General features: G+C 42.7%; 1 protein-coding gene across 2 annotated transcripts; it reads left to right on the forward strand.

Annotated features, from left to right (window-relative positions):
- Positions 1 to 253: 253 nt before the first annotated feature.
- On the forward strand, positions 254 to 11,308 carry plpp1a (phospholipid phosphatase 1a). Of its 2 annotated transcripts, none has more exons than XM_004074576.5 (6): positions 254 to 685; positions 4,093 to 4,244; positions 5,282 to 5,562; positions 9,415 to 9,472; positions 10,109 to 10,285; positions 10,369 to 11,308. In XM_004074576.5, exons 1-6 carry the CDS (start codon positions 628 to 630, stop codon positions 10,486 to 10,488), a joined length of 846 nt encoding a protein of 281 aa, XP_004074624.1. In that variant the 5' UTR covers positions 254 to 627; the 3' UTR covers positions 10,489 to 11,308. The 2 variants fall into 2 exon arrangements, with proteins under 2 accessions (XP_004074624.1, XP_004074625.1); XM_004074577.5 differs by lacking the exon at positions 4,093 to 4,244 and adding an exon at positions 2,937 to 3,091 and having other exon boundaries at positions 257 to 685.
- The last annotated feature ends 66 nt before the right edge of the window (positions 11,309 to 11,374 follow it).

An 11,374-nucleotide genomic window follows, 5' to 3' on the forward strand; every position in this document is an offset into this window, starting at 1 on the left:
TGTTTTTGTTTATTAATCTGCTAACAACATAGAGGTAAAGGAATATAGGAAAGTGGAGGTGTTTATAAATGTTTTTTCTTCTCCCTTTACCTTTTCCCCTTAATTTGACTAAACGAGGGAACGTAAAATCAAAACAAAACAATTTTTTCGATATTTAGTATAGGTATCGCATGTGTTTCATATTTACGAACTTTTATGTGAGTGCTTGAACGCAGCACAAAGCCCTGACGTCTTTCCGTCTTCGGAACTTTTCGGCTCCGCTCGGCGTTGCCCTCGGCTCATATGTCCACGGCCAGTGCTTCAGCTCAGAGCAGGTGCCGTCCCTCCGTGACATCATCGTTTGTTGTTCTTTTATAAAGAGCTCGGCAGCCGCCACTTTTACCATGAGCGCCGCAGCGGCACACAGGCTCTCACCAACGCCGAGCAGACTCTACCACAGCCGGGGCGAGACATTTTTGTGAGCGTAGTGCAGTTGGCCGCGTGCGGCCCATTTTAGTCGTTTTATTTTTTTTTATTCTTCGCCGTTTCGCCACATTGAATGTGACTCACTTGGAAGTAGCAGCTTCCCCCGCCTCACCCTGACCCTGAGCTTTATTGCAGCAGAGGAACCAACACCGACGAGCCAACATGTTTGAGGCGAGAGGAATCCCTTTTGTGCTGCTCGACGTAGTCTGCCTCGTTCTCGGTATGTTCTTAACTGTTGTTGCTTGGCGTTCGTCATAAGCGGATTTGTGAGGGAGTGCTTGTTGTAATCCTGTTTGCCATCACGCGAGAGACATTTTTCATGTAATATATAATAATCACCTTTTTGTTTATGGTTAAAAGTTTTTAAAGCAGAAAAAAACATTATTGCTATATCCAGTTAATGTTCTTGTAGTTACATGATCATGTGTTCCTGTTGTCACATTTTATGTCATATGTAAATATGAATTATTTGACAAAGAAAACCACTTTTGTTGAGTTTGAATGACCCATGAAATTAAATAGAAACTGGGTTTGGTAGGGAATCTGATTGTGAACAAAATCGAATCCATTCAGCAATCTGGCAGTGCAATCCAACTCTAATTTTCATAAATAATAGTCCATTTTGTGTTAATAGCATGGGGAACATCTTAGACTTTGCTTACTCTGTCATTAAAACAAACCCAACCTGTATTTTAAACAGCTCAGGACTGTATTCATTTGGCACCTAAAACCACATTTGTTGCTCAGACGGGATCTGAAAATCAACCCAGAACTTGGACTCCAATGTTTCCTTCACTTCTGATAGATATTGAAGTATTATTTAGAAAATCTGTAATTGGTTGATCAGATTTGATCCTTGGTGCTAAAATTCCATTTACCTTGTGCTGTAGAATCCCCACGCCGGAACACTTCTTGTTTAAATCTGACCCACTTTAGTTGCGTTTTTGTACCAAATTGCATAGTAAAAGTCATTTGTTAATGTTAGAATCAGCTGCTCTGAAAAAGTCTTATTTTTATACCAAATACTGCAGTTTTTTTTTAAATGTGCATAGCGTAGTTGCATTTTAAAGGAACATAAATTGTTTTTTCTTCATTTATGTGACTAAAAAGTGTCACATTTCCTCCTTTTAATTTCTCAGACTTTTTTGTGAACAAGCTGAACATACAGAAACCTTAAAAGACCAGATAATTAAAAAATAAAAATAAAAGAATTTTTGAACCTGAAGAGCATCATGCTGTCAAACTTGAACATGCAAGAATTCCAGGACGAGCAGTTTGAACAGTGATCCTCAGGTTCATAGGAACATTCCATTTGGTTGATGCAGAAAACAGTGCAGCCGAGAAAGAAGACCTCCATCATATTTGGTGTGGAGAACACAGAGACGAGTGAATTCCTGGGAACTACAGGACTGTTGTAACCCAGCATCTTTCAAGGCAAAAAACAGAATCTGAGGCGAAAGTTTGCCATGAAAGAGTTAGGCTCCACCTTCACGCGTGATGATCAGGATTATCTCTACGGCTTCTTTTCACGTCGTTAACCAAAGTGAACAATTGGCTTTTCTTTGCTGTGCAAAGGGACAAACGAGCCAAACAAGCGCAGAGATGACAGGGCGTTGCATGCAGACTTTGAGCTGTCGTACCTAATTAGCACAATCTCTTATCTATGTGGAATTTTATGGAAATGGAGCTCCTTACCACGTCCGCATGCCTCAGCACTTCTCCAAAGAGAACATATACATGCTACCAGTTTTATGAAAGTGCTTTTTCTTGGCTGATGCAGCCTCTGTGCAGCTTTATGCTAACATCAAAGCACTAAATTGGTCAAATTTAATTCCAAGACTCAAAGTTAAGTTTTAAAGAATGTTATGATGGTAAAACAAATCTCCTGTTTTGACCTTTGAAGACCCACTCTGATGATGTTTATCATTTTTTTTAACATGTTCTTGTTCTTTTCTCATGATTTAGCTCATATTTACAGAAATTTAGGCTCAAAACTGCATTTCTGAGTCTTTCTTTATTCAAATTGTTGTGAATCAGGAGCAGATGAAAAAAATTCAGTTTTGAAAAAGAGTTAACTTGTGACGTAGAAATTCGCTGGGGAAGCCACAAGCTCCCTGCTCCGCCCCACAGCGGGGAGGGGAAGGGGGGGCGGGGTGGACCTGCGCCAACTACTAATCTGCCCACAACTCAAAGGCAAAATTCGAATGTAGTGCCACTCTCCAAAAACTGTGTCCAAGAAAACGACAATTTTTTTTCAACGTACAAAATCAAACTTGAAAGACCACTGGGGGGGGGTCGCTTTGACAACAGATCAGAAGATAATCGGAGTGGGTCTTTGGATACATTTGTTTCTGCTTCTCTGTGTTTAATGTTGGTCTCCTCCTCAGAAGCCCCGCTGTGAAAAATCCCCACATGTATTCTTTGTGCATCTCTGCCCTCCTCCAGTGTTTAACCGATCTTTTCCTCCACAGGAGGTCTGCCTCTGGCAGTCTTTAACCTCGGTAAGATCCGCCCTTATCAGGTGGGCTTTTTCTGTAGCGATGACAGCATCAGGTACCCCTTCCACCCCAGCACAATCACCTCCACGGTGCTCTACACTGTGGGCTTCGTCCTCCCCATTAGCTGCGTAAGTTGCACGCTCATCAGCGCCCCGTTCAGGGAGCGTAGAATTAGTCAGACTCAGGTGTAAGGCTTTTATGATGCATTGCCATCATGGAAATAGTTCCATAACATTTATCAGGGAAGGTCCGCCCTCCTGCTGCGCTGGCAAGTCAAAATAGTCACTGTGAGAAAGGTCTGTCAGGGTTGATGAGGAGGTCCAGAGCTTCAGAGGAGGATGTCCACTTAAAAAGATGCAGCAGGTTCCACAACTGACCCGGTTCCTTTATGTTTATAGTTAGTAATCTGATAAAAAATCCTAAAACATTTATTCAGGTCGTCCAGCAAAACTGATCTGGTAGAATGAACCCAAACTACTAAGAAGACTGATCGCTGACCTTCACCTCAGGGCTCTTCATGAACCGTCAGAGCTGCTGTTTGACCTGCATTTTCTTCAGACCAGCTGCTGTGGACCGGAGAAGCTGACACCTTTCCTGAGTGGGACCCCTGCTGGGCTGCTTTTGTGGTGTCAGAGCTTCAACTCATCAGTTAGTGATGAGGGTGACATTTCAAATAACCACAAGAGCCAGAGTTTTAACGGGAAATGTCTTTAGTGGGCTCAGGGAATGACTGTGCAAGAATCAGGAGCTGAGTCATGTCATGTCATGGAGCAGAACACATGAATGAATAATTGGAGTTGGTTTGCAGAAATCTGATGCCAGCTCTTCAGGACAGAGCTCGAAGAAGAAAACAGGAGCTCATTTTCTCAGAAATGTCTTTTGCTGCGACTTTTTTTTTTCCACACTAACACTTTGAACCTACGTTTAACAGATCGCCGTCGACACGTTTAACGCCGCTGCTCTTACTGAAAGCTGACCAGTGCGTCTTCAGAGGACTCAGCATTATTTTTTCTTCTCACCTGGCTGCGGGTTTCTACTTTTCACAGGCACACAACTAATGCATGATGGGAAGATGTCTTGTTCTTTGGTAACCTATTCTGTTCTTTCTCTCTCGTTGCTTCCCCACTAGTTGGACTCCCGTTTGCGATTCTCAATTTGAGGCACAAGCCTTTTCGCCGGGGCTTTTACTGTAATGATGATACTATCAAGTACCCGTTTAAAGAGGACACCATTTCCTATCAGTTATTAGGAGCCGTTATGATTCCCGTCACAATACTCATTGTAAGTGCATCTGGTTTTCAACAACAGTTCTTTTTATTCCTATTTCCTCTTTGCCAATCCTACTTTCCAGATTTAGCCCCCCGCTCCTTTTTGTTTTCATTGCTGTGACTTTTTACATTTCTAACCCTGTGAGCATGTTTTCTTCTGATAACTTTCTAGCAGCCGCTTCTAGAAAAAATCCCCCCCCCCCCCCCCTGATATTTCAGAGGGGAAGGTAGTATACTTTTGGAAGCTTCTCTGCCATAAATGACTGTGCAGCTGCAGCAGCAGCAGCTCGCTGGGAGACGAGAAGCTCTTCGAGTTTAGCTGATCAAATCCCAAGAAAATAAAACTAACTTTTTTCCCCCCTAGAACAGATTCCAGTAAAAAAAAAATAATCTCATACTAACTCTACAATTAAAACTTCAAACGTGAACTTTTTCTGCAAAAATTGGAACAATGAACCTTTTAAAGAGCGAGTCATCGGATCAGCGGGAGGAAGTTTCTTCATCGGTTGTGGTCAGAAGGTGGAAGCTCGTCTACACGAGCAGAAATATTTGTACTTCAGTAGAGAAACATGTGTTGACACCGAAAACAATTGTCTTTTTAAGTGGACATCCTTCTTATGGACAACTAAGAACTGTAAAAATAGTGGCCAAAGCGTTATAATTTAGCAATCATTACACAGACTAAGAAAAAATTGTTTTGACTTTAATTTTGAAAAACAGCCATTTCATGGAATTTCTTAAATTTGTAAGCTGCTTTTTTAAAAAAAAAAAACTTTGATAAGATTCCCGTTTAGTTTAGATTAAGGTGCTATTTTCAGGAAAACTTTTAGTTTTGGAGACAAATTTGCTTTGGAAAAAAAAAAGTGAAAATAATTTAATCAAATCCCTGACTCTAAACTCTTGTGAATTTGAGTGATTTCCTGTTTCCTCCTAAATCCCTAAAGTATTCTTCTTCTAATTCCTGGATGCTGTTTCTATGATTTGGACTATTTCTTTAGCTGTCTTTTTCCCCGTTTGTAGCTGTTAAAGCCTCTTTTTCTCCGCCTGCAGATGATCATTGGCGAGTGCCTTCTGGTTTACCTGAACCGCCTCCACTCAAAGTCCTGCTTCGGCAGCTATGTTGCCCGCGTTTACAAAGCCGTCGGCACTTTCCTCTTTGGTGCCGCCATGAGTCAGTCTCTGACAGACATCGCCAAATATTCCATCGGACGGCTGAGGCCTCACTTCCTGGATGTGTGCAAACCTGACTGGACACGGATCAACTGCTCCCTGGGGGTTTATATTGAAAACTTCACCTGCACCGGAGACGCCAAAATGGTCAACGAGGGGAGGTATGTATCAACTCGCTCAAGGAAAGATGGTAGGGTTTTTTTTGTGACCAACATCCACCCAGGTCATCGTGCTAATGACCTTTCAAAATAAAGTTCCGATTAAGGGGAAGAGACTTGTACAAATAAAGAAATGGAGTTAGTTTATGTCTTTCATGGGGCACCCTTGAGTCTTTATTTACCGTAGGTCATTCCTTTCTTTGGGGCCAGTCGCTGTAAAAAGAACACAGGAAACTGAAACAATTAGCCCTCCAGAATAAAGTAAATATTTCAGGGACACAAGGTGAAGCAGGGTGAAAGAAGTGTCATGATTTAAACCGTCTGTATTACCTCATGGTCTTTAGATCTTAAACATTGATGTCATTGTCAGTGTTCTGGAGGAGTTCTACAAACATTATTCCAACTCTATGCGGTCAGGGACTTCTTATAGTGTCATGGATGTTTATTTTGAGGAAAAACCTACAGAATGTTCCTCCTGATGGACTGTTTCGTATTGCCGGAGATTTCAACCATGCTCGTCTCAAGACTTTGCTTCCAAAATTCTATCAGAGAGAACAGGCTGGACCTTGTTTGTGTAAATGTTGCCGTGTATTATGCAGAGCCCCGCCCCCTCTTGGATACCCAGATCACATTTCTGTTAGGTTGGTACGGTTGTACGGGCTGCAAATCGGTTCTAAAACTGATCAAAACCTGGTCAGCCTTTTGAGTTTTTGAGTGCTCTGACTGAGACATGGAGGCTGTAACCTGCGGCTGCTGTGTTGACTATAGCCATTACAACAGGAAGTGTACTGATGATGCGACTGTCTCTAAGACCTTCATCACTTGCTCCAACCAGAGGCCATGGATGATCATGAAAGTGCATTAAAGACAGCAAGACGGCCACTTTCAGAACAACAGAGACTCCTGACACATGTGGAAGGGCGAGGAGCTGAAGATCATCACCTGTCACGCCTCCTGTCCAGAAGCGCTGAATGACTTCTAGACCTGGTTTGAGGCACAGAACAACACATCTCTCCACCTGTTGACCAGGTGCTCTGTCACAACTCTTTTGGACATCTTGGTGGGCAGCTCCATCATCCCAATGTGCCTTAAGACATCGATCGTTGTCCCTGTGGCAAAGAAGTCTTTGGACTGCCGCCTCATTGACCATTGTCCTGTCGTATTCACACCCGTTGTGATGAAATGCTTTGAGGCACATTGAGTCAAAGCCACCATCCTTATTGGAACTCTCAGCGTCTGCATATCGTCCTGTTTCAAGGACGATGCCTTCACCATTGTGCTCTTTCTTGCCCTCACATACCATCAGACGGACGGCTGACCCTGTGAGCATGAACATCTCTCTACCCAAGGAATCCAGGATCTCTGAACTATGATACCCCAGTCCAAGGGTGTCAGACTCCAGGCCTTGTGGGCCGACCTCCGAAAACATTTCAGAAATCTTGTCTTATCTGCCGCTTATTACCTGGATCAGGTGTGTTTTGCCAATCAGAAGCTACCATGGCAGATTAGTTGGAAAACATGTAGGACACTGGACCTCAAGTCCTGGAGTTTGACACCTGTGCCCCAGTCCATCTCCATCAGAAACATCCAGCACCTCCACACTGAGCTCTGGAGCTCAACAGCACTGTGTACACTGCACACAGTCCACCTTGTTGACCCAACCACAACATGACCATAGTAAGTCTCATCAGCCAATGACTTGTCTCTGAATGCCCATCTCCACTCTCCATCAAAGGATCCTTTGTGGAGATTTGTCAAGTGCACCAATCTCCAAGCAAAGAACTTCACCTGCTCACTCAACACCAGCTCCACCACCAAGAAAGCCCACCAATTCCTGAGAAGTCAGAGGAAAGTCCTCGGCCAGGAAACTTCTTTTTTGTTTATCCTTTGAATTGGATGATTGAGAGGTTAAATCAGAAGTGAGATAGCAGAACTTTAGTCCCCGCTGCAACACGAAACATCTATTCTTGTGCAGTAAAGTGTTTTTGGTCAGTAGATTACTCATGAGTGAAGCTAAGGTCTCACAGCAGCTGCTACTTCCACACTCTTTGTTCCCAAAGTGTATTTTTCTTGTGACTTTCACGAGTTGGAGAGTTTCTAAATATAGCTGCATGTTTAAGAATGGTCTCATGACCCACCAGAGGTTTGAGCTGAACTCTTAATTTCACAGTTTAGGATTTTCTCTCCATTCCATCTGAACAAATGAGGGTTTTTCCATTTTTGAAAGAATTAAATAAAACTTGACGAGTCATTATGAAAGTTTGGAGTTAAAAAGTGAAGAAAAGATTTTTTTTTTAAGGAAACAGTCGAGGAGCAGCTCCAGCACACACGAGTGGAGAAATTAACGCTGAGCAATAATGCAGGAATGCACAGCTTGTTTTCATTGCGGTCGGTTATCAGCGCAGAGCAGAGGGAAGTATGATGGGAGGAGAGGATTTCCTTTTCTCATTCTGCAGTTGGCGCAATCGCAGAGGAAAACAGAGAGTTGGGGTTTATTATAAAGGGTGTAAACTGTCTCGTTCAGCTTTGCCCATAGATTCCCTCTATGTAAGTGTTAGGCCTACACTCTACGTTTAGAGGGGTGCGGCGAGTCGCAGATGTTTTCTGGAGCCATGCTATCCATCTGCTGTTTCTAATAGTTGGGCAGCAGACATTTCTCAGCTGTCTGGGAGGAGTCTGGCTATGAAAGGCAGATAACCGGGCTTTTAGGATTAACGTCAGGGCCTATTATATTTCCAGCTGCTAATAGACCCAGTGAAGTGCTGCAGGAGGAGGTGGTGAGGTTAGGGTGTCCTGCCTTGCTTCATCTCTCTGTAATATGATTCCATTTCACTTCAATACAATGTCTAGGAAAGAGAAGCGAATTATCTTGACTTGGAACACTGGAAAACATGTCCTTGTGAAGAATAAATAAAAAATATATATAGAATACTAGAGGTTTTTGCCTGTTATGACTAAATCTGCCAATGGAACTACTAGAATTTTTCTAAGTAAGATTTGATACAATAAATTGTGATTTCCAGCACTTTTAGGACAAAATGAAAACTTCAAATAGCGAAAAAACAAACTATATTGTTACGATTATGTGAAGTATTATATCTTCAACGTTTAAACATCTTTCTCCTCAAATGTATCCTGTTTTAAGCACCACAACTCCTTATTTCTCCTTTTAAAAAGGTTTAATTACACATTAGATACATTTGTTCTAGAAATGTACATAAGTCAAATAAAACTCTTTAGTTTCCCAAAATTACACAATTCTGTTTCTTGAAATAAGACCACTCACCATCCGAAATAAAAAAATAAAACTTCTGCTTAAAAATATTATGCAAAGAAAAAAGAAAAGTTTAATTCAATATTTTGCTAAAACTAAGTTTTCCAGATCAAATGTCTCAACAAATATATTCATGATTTATTGTCAAGCAGTTTCATCTCAATGGAAAGTTGCTAGCAAAATTGTTTTCCTTATTTTAAAGTCCCACTCTGATCAGCTTTTGATCCATTTTCAAAGTGTTCCTAGTGGTCTTTTAATTGTGATTATGCCGTTTTTAGCTAAAATAAAAAAAACCTGTGTTTTCTAGGACATAGTTTCTGCAGAGTGGGTAAAAATTCACCTCCGAGTTTTGGGGGCAGGACTGATGGCGTGGCACTTTTTCTAATTGCTTTTTTAAAAATCTGCTCCTAATTCACAACAATAAGAATAAAGAAATACCCCGAAATGCAAATTGAATCTTAATTTACTTTATACATGTCCCCTATCATGGAAAAATACCAGAAGAACATGTTAAAAACCCAATTTTCTTTGGAGGAGGTGTTTAATATACATCACCCTGATGGTTGTTCTTTGTGTTGCAGGTTGTCCTTCTACTCGGGACACTCCTCCTTCTCCATGTACTGCATGCTGTTTCTGGCTGTAAGTTCCTCCAACCAGCCCACTTCCATTCATTGACCAAGTTATATTATGCAACACTGATATTTATAGAGTGGTTAGTTTGGCGTAGATGACTAGAAACAGGCCAAACCAGTCTGTGGGTTCAGACCTTTCATGTCATGTTACTGTGGTTTAGAGGAGAAGCTGCTGGTGACTCTTCCCCAACATCACCTGTGAGCAAATGTGCTTCAACACTGAGGACAGATCAGTATCACTGCTTTTACTGCAGCGCTCCGATTCCTTCCAGAGGAGCGGATATAAATAGACAGAAAGACAAAGTCCTGGCAGCAAGCCCTAAAGTCCACTCTGCTGTGCTCACAAATGACAATCCCTCAGATTTACATGAAGCGATTTTACGTCACGGCTAGAGCAGCAGGAAGAAAAGTTTGTTTCCTGGTTGTGATTATAATGATGATAATAATGGATTGGATTTATCTGCGCTTTTCCAGACACTCAAATCCCTTACAATGTGTCCATTATTCATTTATTCCTCATTCATACTTGGTGATGGGAAGCTACTGATTTAGCCACAGCTGACCTGGGCCAGACTGACAGATGTTTTAGAAGGTTGAGAGTGAATCATCTTGCAAATGATTCACTCCCGGTTTTGTTCCTCAGCTTTATCTGCAGGCTCGGCTCCAGGTTCAGTGGGCGCGGCTGCTCAGACCAACCCTGCAATTCTTCCTCATCGCTGCTTCCGTGTACACGGGACTCTCGAGGGTGTCCGATTACAAACACCACTGGAGCGACGTGCTGACCGGACTCCTGCAGGGGGCGCTGATGGCTCTGCTGGTGGTGAGAGCTCAGCTAACCTTTTTCCTCGCGTCAGAACGCTTGTGGTTTTGGTCTTGATCGAGAAATGCAAATTTCTGCTGCAGGTCTTCTTCGTCTCAGACTTCTTCAAAGTGCGTCCAGACTCCCGTAAGGAGGCGGAGATCCCTCACAGCACTCTGCAGGAAACGCCCACCAGCGGAAACCACTTTGAGAGTCCCAACTAAGCTAAAGGAGCAGCGGAGAGCTCTGCTATGGAGTCCAAGCTCTCTAGCCTGTCATCTCGCCCTGTCACCCAAAACTCTGCATGGACTTTCCATTCCACCCATCAGACTCCAACATAAGCTACAGTGAAGGAACTCCAGAAACCATAAATGGCCTGCTAAGATTTCTGCTGATCTGCCCTCTCCTCCACCACTCTCCCACAGAGAGAACAGCACTGAAGCGACTGACACTCACTGAAGTTAGAGGAAGAGGAGAACCATTGCATGATCTGCAGAGGCAGAGTGGGCTTGGCTTTCTTGCATCCGCACACTAAAGGGTTTGACCACTACTGGCTGAGAGGACAGTTAGAAACCTGTGAATGTAACCCTGTTTCCCCCTTAAAGGAGTCAGTGCGCTCAAGGATCTGATCTGGGGTCAGCTTGGAGCCTCCAGAAGAGTCTAGAAACGCTCGCTCCTCTGACCTCCTCACAAAGAGGGCTAAAGGCAGGAACGTTCTCGCTGGAGGTTAAAAGCTGATCCCAGATCATAGGGCGGGACATGCACATCTGGAAGCACCGTCTCCAGGGCCACTGCTGTTCTACCTCCAGCTGTTTTACCTGCTGATGTGGTCAGACAGCTGTAGAGCAGAATGTCGGTTAGAGTCTCATAATGCCTTTTGCTGGACTGCTGTGGCTGCTATTAAAGCTCCTTGTGTATCAAATGCAGACAGACATGCTTTTGTATCATCTGTATGCAAAACATCATACAGACATTTATTGAAAAAAACATGTTACAAATGTCTAAACTAAGGAAAAATAAAGCCATATTACTTATTATTGTGAACTTGAATGAAACCTTTTCCTGTTCTGTGAATGTTTGCTCTGGTTTGCTCATGTGAGCAAAAAAAAA

This window comes from Oryzias latipes, chromosome 12 (genome assembly GCF_053564925.1).
Source record: "Oryzias latipes strain Hd-rR chromosome 12, Olatipes_Hd-rR_3.1".
Classification (NCBI taxonomy): Eukaryota; Metazoa; Chordata; class Actinopteri; order Beloniformes; family Adrianichthyidae; genus Oryzias; species Oryzias latipes.

What these genes read in the sequence shown, in the direction of transcription:
- plpp1a (XM_004074577.5), top strand. Translation starts at nt 628, where the DNA reads ATGTTTGAGGCGAGAGGAATCCCTTTTGTGCTGCTCGACGTAGTCTGC. An exon ending in TCGTCCTCCCCATTAGCTGC is followed by an intron (nt 3,092 to 5,281) that starts GTAAGTTGCACG and finishes CTCCGCCTGCAG; the next exon opens with ATGATCATTGGCGAGTGCCT. An exon ending in AAAATGGTCAACGAGGGGAG is followed by an intron (nt 5,563 to 9,414) that starts GTATGTATCAAC and finishes TTTGTGTTGCAG; the next exon opens with GTTGTCCTTCTACTCGGGAC.